Consider the following 19,972-nt stretch of genomic DNA (forward strand, 5'->3'; position numbering starts at 1 on the left):
AAATTAGCTTGTTTTAAGCATCTCTTTTAGGTCATTTTCTCATTCACCACTGATTAAGGCCTGGCAGCACCTGGCTGACCGAGAGAGTGAGCTGGAATTAAGACTTTAGCCAAGGCGGAAGCTGACACACACACACTTGGAGATGATTGTGCAAGTGTGTGTGTCGTGCGAGGTACAAGTGTGTGTGTGTGTGTGTGTGTGTGCACACCCATATGTGTCTAATAGTACCTTCTTGCTGAGGGCCACTCCATCCTCACAGTCCAATACGGCACAGTCTAGGCCACGCAGCGATGCCAGTTTCCTCAGCTTCCTCTCATCATTGCCGGGGCAGTAGAGCACGGCGCGCCGCGGCACATATCTCAGGTTGGTACAAGCTACGTGATGGCTGTGACATCCACCATGACACCATGGTAAAGCCACAGACAGGAACCAGCGAGTGTCCCTGTCAAACAAAGGGTCATATAAATGTATAGGCCTATATGTAGAAACACACATGCACAAGTGTATGCTGCAACAATAATTATAAAAGTAAAACAAACATAACCTCACAGTAGGCCAACAATTAAATGCCACGCACTGTTATAACTGCTGTACATGGATGTTTCAACACACTGTAGAAGTGGATGTCATTTTGTGTTCAATCCCCATTGACAATGATCTTGCCCCAGAATTAAGACCCATACAATTGGAAAGGGACATTCCTGAAAGTTCTGGTTTCCTTTCCTAACCCTCGTTGGAAAACCTTAGCTGTTTCTCTTTTGGTCCTCCATTCAAGTGAATGAGCTGTGTTGACCTGGGCTTGGAAAGCCTTTACCAGTGACAAGATCACAAACATATGCAAATGGTCTCCAGTAGGGCTTAGCACATCCAGCTGAATACACTTATTAAAGACAGTGTGTGTGTGTGTGTGTCCGTGTGTGTGTGTGTGCGCATGTATGCACGCAAGTGTGTGTGTGTGTACTCTAAAGTTTGGACAACACAGCAAATCTTCATAGAATAACCAAAAATCAGAGGCTGGCTCTAGCAAACAGAAGAGACAATACAAACACCACAGAGCCTATGGAGAGACACGCAGTCACTCACATGAAAATAGTAATGTTTAGATTAGCACACATTTAACCAGATACATGTACGCAAAACACACATTCACATACACCATGTAAACACACACACTCTTTTTAGTCAGTCACACAGCAATAATCACAGCTATGACACAGCACACACTCGTCACATCTTAATTATTGTTCTGTCGCACAGGCTGCTCAAACTATTAGCCCTAATGAATGGCCTAAATGATTAGGATCACATATATCTAATTTACAGTAGGAAACAGCCTCTCTGCTGTCACTGCAGTCTCCCTAAACCTCGAAGGTCCTCTCCAAGGGATCATATTTATAGAAAGTAAGAAGAAAGGGAGAGAAGAGGGGGATATGGCGCTCTTTGTAAAAAGGAAGAGGGACAGAAGCCTTCTCTTTTCTACTCTTTGTTCTCCTTAAAGGTGCTAAAGTCCTTTTAATAGCCACTTAAACCCATCGACCATGCTTATGAATGCCCTGCAGAATCAATTTGAGGGCCTAATCTGGAGCAGGGGGATGATGCAACTAGAGCAGGACAAATAAAGCCAATTCAGGTGGTTTTAGTTCTCTCTTTAGTGGGTCTCAGGTACACATACAGTAAGGCTCTCTGTGGGGGTCTCCTCGAACGCTAGTGTGTTTAGATTTGGTAAGTAACAACATCTCACAAAGGACTAAAGGCTAGAGGGCAGAAGGAATATGCAAAAGTAGCAAGCCTGTGTGAGTCATGTTGATTGGAGGAACAGAGGTAAAGAGGGAGGGTCTTGCTGGATGTCACTTTGGGGGACAAAAAGCTACAGGGCCATATTGATGAAGGAGAAGAAAAAAAAGCTCAATTAGAATGAAAAATAAAGAGGGTGTGGGGGATGGAGGAGGGAGGTAGAGGTCAGAAGGGGGGTGAGGGATGGAGGGTGGTGGTTGTTGAGACCCAAATGAAGTCCTCTCCATTCAGCACAGACCGCTCTGGGGTGAATGGTTAAAGAGACATTTTAAGTGCCCACTTGAAAGGCAAATAAATTATAATGTAAGTGAGGGACGCTTACCAGAAGATGTTGGCGGTAATTAAGGAATAGATTTCATAAAAAAATGTAAAAAACTACAGAAAGGGGGAAAGAGCAGAGAGAAAAGGAGGAGGGAGAGAAAAGTGAGAGGAGAGAAGAAAGAGGGATAGAGAAGGGGCCCTTTTATGTGGAGTCACCAGAGACAGAAGAGGAGTGGGAGACCAGATCAGCTGACACAGAGGTCAGACACCACACTCAGCATTTCTCAAATCTCTCCCTTTTCTTCTATCTATTGTTCGCTCTCTCTTCCCCCATTTTAGCTCAGTGCAGGAAGGCTGCCGTCGCAGTAACCCGGCGACTAAAAGAAGAGGGGAAAGGTGAGGTCAGTGTGATAGATGTGAGACCCGTTTCAGGAAACTAGAAGTATGTCGCAAGTCACGACTTCACAGGAGAGCCATTTAAACAAGGTTTGCTTTATTTGATGGTCCGATCATATAGGACCATTAAATAAAGCAAACCCTTTTTAGCCCAAGCTGTAGGAGAAAGCGGGAGGTGCACTGGGAAGACCAGTGTTAGTTATCCTCAGCTCAGAGTTTAGACAGTGTGAATTAGCCTACTGGTTTCAATGCAGCGGGTGCTTGATCAATAGTACAGTATGGCACACCTGTGCCTGTGTGCGCAATAGCAGGTTAAAGCATACAGATGTAGGATCTTTTGATCATCCTATTGCAAGAAACTGTCCTGAAATGCAGAAATGTATCAATCCCTACAAAAATGTCTTAAATATAATCCACAAAAAAATTCACATTTCCTTGCTGCAGGATTATTTTCCTGCTGTATAAAACTGGCTGAAATGAAGATCAAACAAATCTGTATACCCTAAGCTAACTGAAGTGTTGAATTTGTGACGCTGTGCGGTTTGTTGCAACTTTCTTGCTAGCTTGCAACGTCATATTTTTTACATTCAAATTATTAATAACCATTTAATATTTGTATTTTTCCCCCCTCGGTCAACTTCTTTCATTCAACCTTTTCACCACGGATACTTTATCTGGACATGGTTCTACAGGAGCTCCACCAGCCGAAGCTAAGTAGTAACATTAACACATGTAATCTAATTGCAGTCGCTGTACTCAGGAAAAGGAAAACAGGAAAACTAGCGCCTTATGGTGAGGATAGCCGTGCTGCAAGCTCAGCTTCAGACGCAATCGTTAGGCAAGGACCATTTAAGTGCAGGAAAGGATGAAACAGCGTTTGTGCCACCAATAAGTACAGATAGTAGTATAAATCCCCTCACACAGCAGAAAAGTAAATAAAAACAATATGGGGATGAGGTAGGTAGATTGGATGGGCTATTTACAGACGGACTATGTACAGCTGCAGTGATCGGTTAGCTGTTTAAAGTTAGTGAAGGAAATATAAGTATCCAGCTTCAGTGATTTTTGCAATTTGTTCCAGTCATTGGCAGCAGAAAACTGGAAGGAAAGGCAGCCAAAGGAAGTGTTGGCTTTGGGGATGACCAGTGAGATATACCTGCTGGAGCGCGTGCTACGTGTGGGTGTTGTTATTGTGACCAGTGAGCTGAGATAAGGTGGAGCTTTACCTACCATAGACTTACAGCGGGGCAAAAAAGTATTTAGTCAGCCACCAATTGTGCAAGTTCTCCCACTTAAAAAGATGAGAGGCCTGTAATTTTCATCATAGGTACACGTCAACTATGACTGACAAAATTAGAAAAAAATCCAGAAAATCACATTGTAGGGTTTTTAATGAATTTATTTGCAAATTATGGTGGAAAATAAGTATTTGGTCAATAACAAAAGTTTCTCAATACTTTGTTATATACTGTATGTAGATGACCTGGAGCCAGTGGGTCTGGCAATGAATATGTAGAGAGGACCAGCCGACTAGAGCATACAGGTCGCAGTGGTGGGTGGTATATGGGGCTTTGGTGACAAAACGGATGGGACTGTGATAGACCGCATACAGTTTTCTGAGTAGAGTGTTGTAGGCTATTTTGTAAATGACATTGCCAAAGGTTTTTGTTAACTTCTTATAGGGGGCAGCATTTTCACTTTTGGATAAATAGCGTGCCCAATTTGGATAAATAGCGTGTCCAATTTAAACTTCCTGCTACTCATGCCAAGAATATAAGATATGCATATCATTACAATATTTGGATAGAAAGCACTCTGAAGTTTCTAAAACTGTTTGAATCATATCTGTGAGTATAACAGAACTTATGTAGCAGGCAAAACCCCGAGGACTAACCGTTCAGAAAGTTTTTTTTTCGGTCTCTGTCTGTTCAGTGAGTTCTCTTTGGGAAACAATATTTCTTAGGAACTTGTTTTCAGTTCCTACCACTTCCACTGGATGTCACTTAGTCTTTGTAATTTGGTTGAGGTTATTCCTTTGTGCAATGAAGAAGTACGGCCATCTAGGAACTGCGTAACACTGTTGAGAGTTGCGCAAGACTTGAAAAGTAGCTTGGTTTGTTGTCTTCCTGTATTGAACACAGATAGACCCGTCTTCAATTTGATCTATCATTAACGTTTAAAAATACCTAAAGTTGTATTACAAAAATAGTTTGAAATGTTTTGGCAAAGTTTACAGGCAACTTTTGAAATATTTTGTAGTGACGTTGCTGTTTTTTTCTGGATCAAACACGCCAAATAAATTGACATTTTGGATATATATGGACGGTACTTCGCCACCATGGCCTATTTATTTCCTTAACTTACCTAATTTGCACTCACTGTATATAGACTTTTTGTTTTCTTTTGTTCTACTGTATTATTGACTGTATGTTTAGTTTATTCCATGTGTAACTCTGTGTTGTATGTGTCGAATTGCTACTCTTTATCTTGGCCAGGTCGCAGTTGCAAATGAGAACTTGTTCTCAACTAGCCTACCTGGTTAAATGCAGGTGAAATAAAAAAAATACAAAATAAATAAAAATCTATGAACGTTTGAAAATCTCGGCCATGTTCTGTTATAATCTCCACCCGGAGCAAACGTTTCGGGTATCCATCCACAAGCTTCCCACAATAAGTTGGGTGAATTTTGGCCAATTCCTCCTGACAGAGATGGTGTAACGGTCTCAAATTTGCAGGCCTCCTTGCTCGAACACACTTATTCAAATCTGCCCACAAATTTTCTATAGGACTCAGGTCAGGGCTTTGTGATGGCCACTCCAATACCTTGACTTTGTTGTCCTTAAGCTATTTTGCCACAACTTTGGAAGTATGCTTGGGGTCATTGTCCATTTGGAAGACACATTTGCGACCAAACTTTAACTTCCTGACTGTCTTGAGATGTTGTTTCAATATATCCACATAATTTTCCATCCTCATGATGCCATCTATCTCCTGCAGCAAAGCACCCCCACAATATGATGCTGCCACTCCCGTGCTTCACAGATGGGATGGTGTTCTTCGGCTTGCAAGCATCCCCCTTTTTCCTCCAAACATAACGATGGTCATTACGGCCAAACTGTTTTATTTATTTTTTCATCAGACCTGAGGACATTTCTCCAAAAAGCACGATCTTTGTCCCCATGTGCAGTTGCAAACCGTAGTCTGGCTTTTATATGGCGGTTTTGGAGCAGTGGCTTCTTCCTTGCTGAGCGGCTTTTCAGGTTACGTCGATATAGGACTAGTTTTACTGTGGCTATAGATACTTTTGTACCCGTTTCCTCCAGCATCTTCACAAGGTCATTTGCTGTTGTTCTGCGATTGATTTGCAATTTTCGCACCAAAGTACGATCATCTCCTTCCTGAGCGGTGTGACAGTTGCGTGGTCCCATGGTGTTTATACTTGCATACTATTGTTGAACGTGGTACCTTCAGGCATTTGGAAATTGCTCCCAAGGATGAACCAGACTTGTGGAGGTCTACAATTTTTTTCTGAGGTCTTGGCTGATTTCTTTTGATTTTCCCATGATGTCAAGCAAAGAGGCACTGAGTTTGAAGGTAGGCCTTGAAATACATCCACAGGTACAACTCCAATTGACTCAAATTACGTCAATTAGCCTATCAGAAGCTTCTAAAGCCATGACACAATTTTCTGGAATTTTCCAAGCTGTTTAAAAGCACAGTCAACATGGTATATGTAAACTTCTGACCCACTGGAATTGTAATACAGTGAATTAATCTGTCTGTAAACAATTGCTGGAAAAATTACTTGTGTCATGCACAAAGTATGTCCTAACCGACTTGCCAAAACTATAGTTAACAAGAAATTTGTGGAGTGGTTGAAAAATGAGTTTTAATGACTCCAACCTAAGTGTATGTAAACTTCCGACTTCAACTGTATGTCTGCTCAAATCCACGTGTCGTGCTATATGCAACACATTTAACATATTTGTTAAAATAATTATATAATACAGTACCCCTTGAAACACTACATCTACAGTGCTGTATGAAATTGAAGATGACATCATTTCCCACTCACTGCGAATGGCCACAGAGGCTTACAGCACCAACTGAGTGGAGAAGCAATACAGATGCAGAATACTATCCATACAATCTTGGTTCCATTGTTCTTTTAGACTGTAATACTATGTGAATCCTCCATTATTTAGACTGTAATACTATATGAATCCTCCATTATTTAGACTGTAATACTATGTGAGTCCTCCATTATTTAGACTGTAATACTATGTGAGTCCTCCATTTAGACTGTAATACTATGTGAGTCCTCCATTATTTAGACTAATACTATGTGAATCCTCCATTATTTAGACTAATACTATGTGAATCCTCCATTATTTAGACTAATACTATGTGAGTCCTCCATTTAGACTGTAATACTATGTGAATCCTCCATTATTTAGACTAATACTATGTGAATCCTCCATTATTTAGACTAATACTATATGAATCCTCCATTATTTAGACTAATACTATGTGAGTCCTCCATTTAGACTGTAATACTATGTGAATCCTCCATTATTTAGACTGTAATACTATGTGAGTCCTCCATTATTTAGACTAATACTATATGAATCCTCCATTATTTAGACTGTAATACTATGTGAGTCCTCCATTATTTAGACTGTAATACTATGTGAGTCCTCCATTATTTAGACTGTAATACTATGTGAATCCTCCATTATTTAGACTAATACTATGTGAATCCTCCATTATTTAGACTAATACTATGTGAATCCTCCATTATTTAGACTAATACTATGTGAGTCCTCCATTTAGACTGTAATACTATGTGAATCCTCCATTTAGACTGTAATACTATGTGAATCCTCCATTATTTAGACTAATACTATGTGAATCCTCCATTATTTAGACTAATACTATGTGAATCCTCCATTATTTAGACTAATACTATGTGAGTCCTCCATTTAGACTGTAATACTATGTGAATCCTCCATTATTTAGACTAATACTATGTGAATCCTCCATTATTTAGACTAATACTATATGAATCCTCCATTATTTAGACTAATACTATGTGAGTCCTCCATTTAGACTGTAATACTATGTGAATCCTCCATTATTTAGACTGTAATACTATGTGAGTCCTCCATTTAGACTGTAATACTATGTGAATCCTCCATTATTTAGACTGTAATACTATGTGAGTCCTCCATTATTTAGACTAATACTATATGAATCCTCCATTATTTAGACTGTAATACTATGTGAGTCCTCCATTATTTAGACTGTAATACTATGTGAGTCCTCCATTATTTAGACTGTAATACTATGTGAGTCCTCCATTTAGACTGTCATAAGGTGAACGCACCAATTTGTAAGTCGCTCTGGATAAGAGCGTCTGCTAAATGACTTAAATGTAAATATAATTCTCCACCACAACAACAAATATGCTGGGAAACTCTTACAATACCATCATCAGCTGTGTTCAACACGAGGGAAAGTACTGCCAAGACCTACCATTGGCTTTACACGTCAGCCTAGGATAATGATCTGTCATTGTTTTCTAGCCATTTATGCCGTTTGATGTGTACTATGGCAGCTAAAAGCTGAATTACAGTAACACATGAAATTAACACATTTCACTGAATAAAATGAGATGCAACAAAAATCAAAACGTCAGAGTTGAGGCAAGAAATGTATGTAGAACCGTCTGAGAGGTGGAGGGAGTAGGGAGCATCTTAGTCACAGTCACAGCCAGGGAGGTAAATGATTGAGGGTGTAAATGTTACATGTTCAACTGTTCGATAGTTTTTTCAAGCAAAGAATACCTGTGGAAAGGACATTACATACTGAAGTTGTATAAAATACCAATACATTTACATTGTGATATGCCTAGTTGACAATAGTCTGACATTTGCCATGGGTGGAAAGAAACTTTAAAGTAAAGTTGAGAAGGTGGGCAAAACTAAGTTCCACCATTCACACCCTACTACAACAACCTGCTTTAACAAACCAGTGATTGAAACAGTAAGCAAACACTTAAAGACATGCTCCGGCGACTCCTAAGTATAAATTAAACCTCCCGCTTTGGGCTGGATGTGTTAATGTGTAGTTCATACATGCATAATCTATGAGCAGAGATTACTGTCTTATCTCAATTAGCCACGACATCCGTAGTTTTGTTTTTCTGGAAGCTGTGCTGTGCCATTTTCCCCCACGTGGGCCAGGGCCCTAGCAATTCAAGTTCTAGCCAATGAGCATCAGCCCCTCCCCATTTGAGTGACAGCTAGCAAGATATGCACACACAGCAGAGCGAGAACAAGGAAGTGGTGCACATGTCTGCACATATGTGACGTAGTACGCAATTATTGTGGAACACTTTTGGCCCCTGAGCGCTACTTTCAGAAATACTGACTAAAATGCATACAAAAGTACAAGAGAAACTCTTTGAATTGCCTCTTCCCTCAAACACCTCAAACACCGCTAACAAGAAAGAGCTTATTTTGAAATCATTTATTTTATTAAAGTGTTGTTCCGACACTCATCTGGTGTTGAGTCAGCCCAGAAAAGCTGAGGAATTGAATAGACATAATGGCAGAACTGGTGGTGAAAATTAACAATGTAAAAACTCCAAAACGATGTTATTGTAAAAAAACAGGCTGTCATAAACATTATTGGTACATTACAGTAGCTAAAATAGAGCTTGAACCATTTGAAATATATATGACACATACACACGTGCACGCACGGGCACACACATGCATACACCATTGCTACAACCATATAAGCAATCTGGATCTTTTTATTTACACTATCGCACATCTGGTTGGCATTTTCCCGCCGTTAAAACCATGATATATGTTTTATACGTTTAACAGTCCCTGAAGTACTGTACTGCGCTGCAACATTACCAAATTATTTTCCTCCTACCTCTCTTTTTTACATGAAAGGTTATGATAACACGGGGCGGGGCGGCTAACATTAGCGGCTGTAAAGTGCTGGGAGCCGGGGCCGCTGTGCAGCGGCTTTATTGGTCTGAGATAAGAGGTAAGTGTGTGTTAGCTGGTTTATATGCTGCTGGAAGGGACTGCTTCTCATTAGCGAACCCAGGCCCGGTGACTTTGGAACGGAAGGATTGGTGGAGCGGAGGAAAGGGGGGGAGGGGTTCAAGTCTCCCAAGTATAGTAGCTAGCTACTGTAGCAGATCAAACTTGGTTCCTGAGGGAAAAGGGCTACCGCTTGAGCTACAGCTTTGCTAACAGGGTCATTCTACAAAGTTGCAAATCTATGTAAAAAACACAAGAGACCAGCAGACTGGATACAAGGGTGAGGCAGTACAGCAGGAACAGCTCCATCTAGTAGTCAAACCACACTGAATAATGGGGAAGTAAGGCAAACAACTTCAATGACTAATTTCTCTGGACAGGGGAAAATAACAATCACCAAATTAACTGTGGATACATTACAAAGTATAAAGAAACAATGCTCACACTATTTGTCAGACATTGAGAACTGATATTATATTCTGGCTGTTGGGGTGGGGATTTGTGTGGGACTCCTCATGTCTTAATCATTATCAGGAAGGACTTTGGTCCAAATCTGATGTTGGGTACTATATTTATAGATTTTTGGTAGGTAGGTAGCCCAACAATCCAATACCTCTGGGCCCTTGAGCATGGCCCTTATCCCCACAACACTCTCTCCATCCAGAGGCACTGCACTGCAGACTGACCCTTTTGCTACTCTCAACTGTGTGTGGAGGGGTTGAGATGAAGAAAGCTGAAGACACATTTCCATTGTTCTCTGTAACTATGGACCATAAAGTTGTATTGTATGAATCCAAACAACCTGCCTTTAGCTTGACCATCCGTCCTTGATCTACCTGAGAGGTTGGTGGAAGGAGGGTGGCTTAAAATGGGTGTAATGGCTAGAATGGAGTGAATAGAAATGTATCAATAATGCTTGATGTGTTTACCTTCCATTCATTAATTCATTCATTCATACCATTCCAGCCATTACAATGGAGTAACTACAATACAGACATCTACCTCTTCATCCTGCTCTCTGTCAAACTAGTAAACTGTGTCAAACCACTGACTATCTATATCTTACAAGCTAGACCTAAAACACAAAGCTCCAACATTGGATACAAATTAAAAACGCACAAAATTAAAGATCTGTGTTTCGTTCACCATTATAATCAGGAGCTCTTTAATTTATTTTACCAGGTAAGTTGACTGAGAACACGTTCTCATTTACAGCAACGACCTGGGGAATACTTACAGGGGAGAGGAGGGGGATGAATGAGCCAATTGTAAGCTGGGGATGATTAGGTGGCCATGACGGTTTGAGGGCCAGATTGGGAATTTAGTCAGGACACCGGGGTTAACACCCCTACTCTTACAATTAGTGCCATGGGATCTTTAATGACCTCAGAGAGTCAGGACACCCGTTTAACGTCCCATCCGAAAGAGGGCACCCTACACAGAGCAGTGTCCCCAATCACTGCCCTGGGGCATTAGGATATTTTTTAGACCAGAGGAAAGAGTGCCTCCTACTGGCCCTCCAACACCACTTCCAGCAGCATCTGGTCTCCCATCCAGGACCAACCAGGGGCAACCCTGCTTAGCTTCAGAAGCAAGCCAGCAGTGGGATGCAGGATGGTATGAAAAAACTTTCAGAAATAATGTTTATGATTATGGTAATCAATACAAATGAATAAAAAAAGGAGGAAATCAAATTGATAGTATGAAGAGTAAACAAGCCGGCGGTGCCCAAGAAGGCGACGGAAGGGGTGTGCAATAAAACGGTCAAAAGGAATCAATATTTATATTCTTCCATAAGACGACCCCCGTGCCTGCCTCTGGCTCAGCTTGAAGCTGTTTCAGTGTATGTTTTTAGCGAGCCTCAGTTCTGAAGACACGAGTGGCAAAATTAAGACGGACGGACGGAGACTCCAAAAGTTATTTTGCTTCTCTCGTTATCCTCCTTTCTTTCATCATTCTCTTGCTCTAATAATAAGAGAGTAAGGTCTGGCTCAGTGGTGTGTTGCACTCAAGATCGGCCCGCTCATTAGGTAGTACTAGGCGCCTACTGCGGCAGATTGAAGAATGTGGCATTTTCTGAGCTATACTGACCAAGACGCACCTCCAACAACACATAAACCCTCACATAATTCAGCCCAAAAAGAATGACAATTTCTGTCAACCAGTGGCATATGGGCATTTTAGGTGAGAGCTGATGCCGCCCTGTGATAAGCAGTGCCCACTTTGTCAAAGGCAGGAGTGCAAAATATTTTGCTTGTCCATTCCCAGCACGCCTCTCCAGGGTGCTGTTGGAGAGACGTCACTGCCACGCTCCACCGACGTTCTGTCAAAAGAAATCATTCAACATAAATCATGTAGCAGCAGATATAGTATATGGTACAAAGAGTATGTGGCCATTTCTGTAGCGACTGGCTGGAGATAAAATAGATGATAATGTAATTAGAGACACTTTTTAATTCATGCAGGTTTCTCCGATCAAATAGCCTAACCTAAATGGCGCCCAATATTTTTTTGTTGTTGTTGCTGACATGTTAATAAACAACATATGCTACAAACAGGACAGGTCAAATATGGAATGGATAATCAGGCTACTCACAACTGCTGTCCAAATTCTCATGATCAGAAGTTTGAATCCGTATATTTTTGACAAGCTGATCATCCACGAACATAGATTTTTGGTCTGGACCAGCCTTGATTTGGCCCAAACATATAAGCCTATAAATGACATATTTTCAACTTGAATCCAGAACCAAAAATTAACCTGATTTCAACTTCCTGAAAATACGTTTCTTCAACATCCAGAATACAGCGCTTTTTTACTGAAGACAGATAGAAGACCCGAGGCGACCACCTAGGCTAATGAACTATCTAGCGTACTCCGAACACCTGTGTGTAACGGAAGGAAGGATGCCAGAAAAGTGTGTTAATTGAAAAATACTGTTGGTTGCAACGGTGTTAAACCTGCTTTAAACGGTTTACAGTGAAGGACATCTCACTGGAGGCCATAGGAGCTTTGTGAAGCCAGGGGTAAGTGATACATGGAGAGATGACCAATCAATCACTGTTGATGAGGGGAGTGAAACCTCAACCCAGCATGTTATTGTGATAAGAGTCTGTAGATGCAAAGGATGCAGGGCCTGAGGTCAAGCTGGAGAGGTCTGAAGGCAAGTAGGACCCAGTGCAAAGCAGAGACATCCAGACTGGAGTCCAGGACCCGACACAGCATCATGGAACTGCTGTCGGGAGACACCGACTCGACGCCTAAAACTTCAGAACTAAGGAACTCGGATACCTGTGTCAACACCTGCTACCAACTAGCCAAATAGTTGCAATGGAGCCCGCTTCACCTGGAGTAGCTTACGAACGTTTCTAGCGCTGTAGACACTGTGTTTATTACACTCTTGTCCGGGACAATATTGACAATCTAGAGTTCCAATGTGGCAATTGTTTGCTAGCAGGGGACTCTAGAAATGAAGAGGCTATGCTCAGCAAACAAATCTTAATTCTGTGCAAATTTATGGGGAAAATGCAGATTGGCAGGACGCCGCTCAGGCCTAATGGATGTTTTCCCACCTTGTCATCTGTCCATATCTGAATGGCCTGTGCTGCCTGGAACTTTCCTGCCAAGGAAGTCGTCTCCATCCGCTTCTCCTCCTTCATCTTGTAGCGAAGTAGACAGAAAACAGCAAGAGGAGTGTTCCAATCAGCGCTGGTCCCATGTCACAAGTTGTGGAAACCGAAAGCAGCGGCATGCTGCTAAGCGGACGGGAATGATTGAGAGAGGTTCGGAGCAGATTGGCATAAGGAATAGCTTCGCTGCACTGGTGTCTGATCTATCTGCGCCTTCATTGCTGGGACTGCCTGTGTCTGCGATGGTGGTGCTAACTCCACATATGCTGACTCCAGCAGCTGCTTTGTCATTGTGTTCGGCTCCTTTCCTTCTCTCTGGATGTGGCGGGGCACTGCCTGATATGGGAGGTCTGGACCTATCGCCGGGTGCAGCGGGCGTACACTATCCTGCTTCTCGAGGGCCCGTGATAGGTTGTGTGAGGGGTGGGAATGGGCAGAATTCTCTATTCCCTTCTCCGGCCGTTGTATTGGGCAGTTCAAATGGTGAGAAATGTCTCAGTCCCTGGAGCAAAAATGTTGTGCTTTCCAGGAACACGAGAACAGGCCATCAATAAGCTGCCCCCAAATATTTTAGACCAGCATCAGGAAAATTAGTCATGTGGGATTCAATGGGCAGCTCAGAACAGCTGAAGATCGATTTTAAAGAACTGATTGGTTCACAACTTGACACCAACAAACGCCACAAAATATCTGTCCCTCTGCCCTCCCTAAAATGTGACATCGAACGGTTCAGGAGACTTGCAGCCCTCCATAACTGGATACGAGACTATTGCAGCTCTGTGTGTGTAACATTTATTGACAATTTTGATACCTTCTTGAAACAAAGCTCAAATTATAAGGAGGATGGGATCCATCCAAATCATTTGGGTTCCTGGATCCTTTCACAGCATTATAAGGCTGCGTTGTTTTCTTTAACGATTCGAATGTAAAGGATATACTGTTTCTACAAGACCAGGCCCAACTCCCTGTCATTCGCGTGAAGAAAAGATGGAGGTACATTGGGGTGGAGATCGGGGTGCCTTGTGAGAATTCGTTGGTGAGTGGGTAACCCGCCACCACTATCCGTTCAATTGGCCAACGTGCAATGGCGAAAAAACTGGATGAGCTCCATTCAAGACAATCTTACCAACGGGACATTAAAAACGGTAATACCTGGCTGAACGACAACACAGATAATATACAGTTGGCTGGGTTTTCTGTGCATCGGCAGAACAGAACTGCTACGTCTGGTAAGATGAGGGGTGTTGGTCTGTAATTTTGTCATTAACAGCTGGTGTGCGATGTCTAATATTAAGGAAGTCTTGCGGTATTGTCTGAGGTAGAGTACCTAATGATAAGCTGTAGACACATTATTTACCTAGAGAGTTATCAGCTATATTTTTTTGCGTATTTACCACCGCAAACCGACGCTGGCACTAAGACAGCACTCAACGAGCTGTATACGGCATTTTCCATCGTAAAGCATGGAGGAGGTGGTGTTGGGGTGCTTTGCTGTTGTTCTGGGATTGATTTGCACTTTTCGCACCAAAGTACGTTCATCTCTAGGAGACAGAACGAGTCTCCTTCCTGAGCGGTATGACGGCAACGTAGCCCCATGGTGTTAATACTTGCGAACTATTGTTTGTACAGATAAACGTGGTACCTTCAGGCATTTGGAAATTGCTCCCAAGGATGAACCAGACTTGTGGAGGTCTACAATTTTTTTTCTGAGGTCTTGGCTGATTTCTTTTGATTTTCCCATGATGTCATGCAAAGAGGCACTGAGTTTGAAGGTCGGCCTTGAAATTCATCCACAGGTACACCTCCAATTGACTCAAATTATGTCAATTAGTCTATCAGAAGCTTCTAAAGCTTATATAGCTATATATAATTTTCTGGAATTTTCCAAGCTGTTTAAAGGCACAGTCAACTTAGTGTATGCAAACTTCTAACCCACTGGAATTGTGATACACTGAATTAAACTGTCTGTAAACAATTTTTGGAAAAATTACTTGTGTTATGCACAAAGTAGATGTCCTAACCGACTTGCCAAAACTATAGTTTGTTAACAAGAAATTTGTGGAGTGATTGAAAAACTAGTTTTAATGACTCCAACCTAAGTGTATGTAAACTTCCGACTTAAACTGTAGCTATATTTTCAGATATTACATGTGTCAGTAAACGTTGGCCAAAAAGTTTTTTGCCAACAGCACAGTTGCAGTCATCAATGCTCTGGATAACATAACAAACAGCCTAGCCAGCTCTGCTAGGGCGAGTAAAATAGTCAGAGTGCGCTGTTCCCCCATTTGTGTCTGGAAGTAGCTAGGAAAATAGCCAAAGAAAGGCAGTTAGCTTGGGTGCTCGAATGCTGCTGTGAGGTCAGAACGCTCGGATCAACCCTACTCCTCGGCCAGAGCGTCCAGTGTGCGCTCTGAACGCTCCAAGAACGAAACGCTCTGAATTTACAAACAGACAATCTGACAATGCTATGAGTTTATGAACTATCAGAGCGCACACTGAGCACACTCTGGCACTCCAGATTGAACTAGCCTTTCGTCTTGACATTTTTGGTTGTTTCATACATGTTTTGGTTGTTTCATACATGGCCTCATGTGAATCCTTAAAGAGCTGGGTGGGGCTAACACTTAAGAGCGTGTGAATGATGCTGAATGGGTGTAGACAAAGAAGAGCTCTACAGTAGGTGTACCAAAACATTCAAGGGCCATTTTCTCAAAAGTGAGGTTAAAGTTTATCAACTTTAAAAGCAGAATTCATTTACATTTTACATTTAAGTCATTTAGCAGACGCTCTTATCCAGAGCGACTTACAAATTGGTGCGTTCACCTTAAGACATCCAGTGGAACAGCCACTTTACAATAGTGCATCTAAATCTTTTAAGGGGGTGAGAAGGATTACTTTATCCTATCCTAGGTATTCCTGAAAGAGGTGGGGTTTCAGGTGTCTCCGGAAGGTGGTGATTGACTCCGCTGTCCTGGCGTCGTGAGGGAGTTCCTCACTCAATGGGAATTCCTTTCCCATTGCTCCTCAACTGTAGTGTATGATATACAATTTCCTAGCTCTGAGTTTCTACTTTTACCCAAATGTAAAAAACATCATTTAAAACGTTTCTGCATAAAACCGAATCCAGCCAGTCACAATTGACAACAGACTTCCAGCACGCTTATAGGGAAGGACATTCAACAAGCACAGCACTGAAAAAAATAGATATGTTATGGTATGTTATGATATGTTACACCCCCTGCTATATTGTGGATATAGAGTTATCTGTCTAACAGCCTACCCAACATAATCTAGGTAGAATAAGGAATTTCCCAAGGAAACGTTTTTCAATCTTTACTAAACGACATGCCACTGGTTTTGAGTAAAGCCAGTGTGTCTATGTATGGTGATGACTCAACACAATACACTTCAGCGACTGAAATCATTGCAACACTTAACAAAGAGCTGCAGTTAATTTCAAAATGGGTGGAAAGGAATAAGGTTGTCCTAAATATTTAAAAAACTAAAAGCATTGTATTTGGGACAAATCATTCACTAAAGCCTAAACCTCAACTAAATCTTGCAATAAATAATGTGGAAATTGAGTAAGTGGAGGTGACTAAACTGCTCGGAGTAACCCTGGATTGTAAAGGCAGGTTCTACAGGCCCTAGTTTTTTCGCATCTGGACGACTGAGCAGTCGTGTGATCAGGTGCCATGAAGAGGGACTTAGGAAAATTGCAATTGGCTCAGAACAGGACAGCACGGCTGGCCTTTAGATGTACACAGAGAGCTGACATTAATAATATGCATGTCAATCTCTCCTGGCTCAAAGTGAAGGAGCGATTGAATTCATCTCTACTTGCATTTGTGAGAAGTATTGACATGTTGAATGCACCGACCTGTCTGTTTGAACTACTGGCACACAGCTCAGACACCCACGTCCTGTTCTGAGCCAATTGCAACTAGGGCCTGTAGAACCACAAGACATGCCACCAGAAGTCTCTTCACAGTCCTCATTTTAATTTTACCTTTATTTAACTAGGCAAGTCAGTTAAGAACAAATTCTTATTTTCAATGACGGCCTAGGAACAATGGGCTAACTGCCTTTTCAGGGGCAGAACGACAGATGTACCTTGTCAGCTTGGGGGTTTGAACTTGCAACCTTCCAGTTACTAGTCCAACGCTCTCACCACTAGGCTACCCTGCCGCCCCTCATATCCAGAACAGACTATGGGAGGCGCACAGTACTACATGGAACTCTATTCCACATAAAGTAACTCATAGAAGCAGTAAAATTAGATTAAAAAAACAGATAAAAATACACCTTATGGAGCAGTGGTGATTGTGAAGCAACAAACACATGCATACAAACACACGATAACATACGCACTATACACACACACGCAGAGATGGATTTTGTGTTGTAGTTATGTGGTAGTAGAGTAGGGGCCTGAGGGTACACACTTAATGTGTTATGAAATCCGTTGTGAGTGTATAGTAATGTTTTTAAAATGGTACAACTGCCTATATTCTGATGGACCCCAGGAAGAGTAGCTGCTGCCTTAGTTTTGCAGGGGAAGGCAATATTTAGTCTCGCAGAATGGACAGGACCGGCCCTGGTTGCACTCAGGGTGACAGCTGGTGGCCACTCATTTTAGCCCGACTACTGCCTACCTCACCCGTACCTCCTGTGACCCTCTCACTCAACCATAATTCCTACCCTTACCCATTCCCCTTGTTCTCTCCCTCACCCGTGCTTCCTTGTGTCCCCCTCTCCCTCAGCCATATCACCCTTGCCCTTATCAATACCCACACTGTGTAATCGTCACCACTCTCCCCCTCCCTTCTCTCCCAGCTTAGTCTCATTACGATGGAGTTTTATGCCTTAATCTGCACAAGGAAGATTGTCGAGGTGTCATGGTGGTTATCTTCACTGGCCGATGCCTTTTTTCTCCACTGTAATCCCTCAGCAAGTGTCCCTGCCTTTTCTCCCCACTTCACAATCTGTACGCAATAGTCCCCATACAGACGACACACAGCCATCGTATTCTCTTGCCTTGCCCTCTTCATCCGTCCACACAGGGACAGAGGCCTAAATTCTGCTCCACTGTTGGACCAGGGGAGACATCTATATCTGAGGCACAGGGCAGAGAAACACATTAAGGCAGGGATAAAGGGAGAAAATGTGGAAGACAGGGAGCAAGCAAATGGAGAAAAGAGAAAGACAGGGACGGAGGGAGAAAAAGGGATAGATGGGAGGGAGAGCGGGAGGGAGGGAGACACCAGTAGGGGTAATTTCAAATCAAATCAAATCAAAATCATTTGGCAATGGATCAGGGTCATAGCAACAAATGTCTTCCCAAACGAACAAATGTGGACCAATAGGCTATCATTTGTCTAAAGTAGTATGCTTTATATAATTATTATTACGGATGCACATTATATCGGTAAGCATATCAGAATCGTCCGATATTCGCTAAAAATGCCACACTTCGGCATGACTCCATAATGATGCCACGAAAAATACAGCGCTACACAGAACAAAAGCAGAAAAATACTAAGCGCACACTTCCAACAACTAAACAAGTTCAAGTCCAGCAGTCATTTGAAAAGAATAAGTAAAATTTCAGCGAGATAACTAATGGCATTCATTGCTCTTGACGATCAACCGTTCTCTGTCGTGGATGATGTTGGCTTTCGTCGACTGGTCGAGCACCTCGAGCCCCTGTACACACTACCAAGTATGGGCTATTTTTCAGATGTTACCCTCCCGGAGTTACACAGTATTGTTGGAACTCACATCCATGAGCTACTTGCTATGGGCATCACTGCTATTAGCTTCACGACTGACATTTGGACCAGCAATGTCAGCCCCATGAGCATACTGAGTCTGGCAGCACAGTGGGTTGACGAGGATTTTGTACTGAGGAAAGGCGTATTGCATGCTCAAGAATGTGCTGGTTCTCATACGGCTGCTGCCATTTCAATGACATTTGAGAAAATGTTTGAAACTTGGAAACATGAACACACTCCTAGCTCCATTCGAACAACTGATTCGAGAAATAAGCTCATCAACTGTGTCTGCAGCAGAAGTGATACCCTCTGTCATGGCATTGAAACTCCTGCTGAACAAAACTGCCAACACAGACGGTGGGGGTTAAAACTTGCAAAAGTACAAGAGGCTGTGAACAAGTGATCCGGTGGCATTCTCTCTTTACGGTGTCGCCACCATGCTCGATGCTAGGTACAAGTACAGCTACTTCGATGCAGACAAAAAAACGGGGTTTATGTGAAATGTTAGACACAGCTGGACAAGATAGAAACGGACACAGTGATAGTGCGCACCAAAGAAGAGAGGCCACGGACAGACAGAGCTGAAACTTCAGTGCTTGACCTGTATGATGCAATCCTGGTTGAGACTGAACAAACTAAGTGAAAGAAATAGGTTTAGATTATGTTTTACTGGTAATAGGGACATATGTAAATGCCAACAAAATAACTTTTTGGTCTGTGTGTGTGTTTCAACTATTTAACTGTACTAGAATGCTTAAAAGGACGCAACATTTTTTAATTGGTTTTTGGCAAGGGAAATATCGGATATCGGTAAATGTCATGTCATCCCTAATTATTAAATTGCATGCCCTCGTATTTCTTGCATTTATTTCTGTAAAAATTTGAGATACCTATTAAAGAGAGAAGAAAATCAAATTCCACTGTTCTATCATTAATACATAATTGAAGTAGGGGTAAAATATACAAAATAGGCCCAAAACAAGATGTTGGATGCGGAGAAAAGAGGGCAGGGGGAGGAGGAGTTAGCTTTTCAACTTAGTATTTTTATTGACT

At 42.1% G+C, this 19,972-nt stretch overlaps 1 protein-coding gene across 1 annotated transcript in view; it reads right to left on the minus strand.

The window, feature by feature from the left end:
* The window catches only part of clybl (citrate lyase beta like), a 202,877-nt gene that overhangs the window by 91,760 nt on the left and 91,145 nt on the right, over positions 1–19,972 (minus strand). Inside the window, exon 2 of the mRNA XM_029630385.2 lies at positions 229–442. Within this exon, the coding sequence (XP_029486245.1) occupies positions 229–442 (214 nt within the window). The remainder of the gene's footprint in view (positions 1–228; positions 443–19,972) is intronic.

This window comes from Oncorhynchus nerka, linkage group LG3 (genome assembly GCF_034236695.1).
Source record: "Oncorhynchus nerka isolate Pitt River linkage group LG3, Oner_Uvic_2.0, whole genome shotgun sequence".
NCBI lineage: Eukaryota > Metazoa > Chordata > Actinopteri > Salmoniformes > Salmonidae > Oncorhynchus > Oncorhynchus nerka.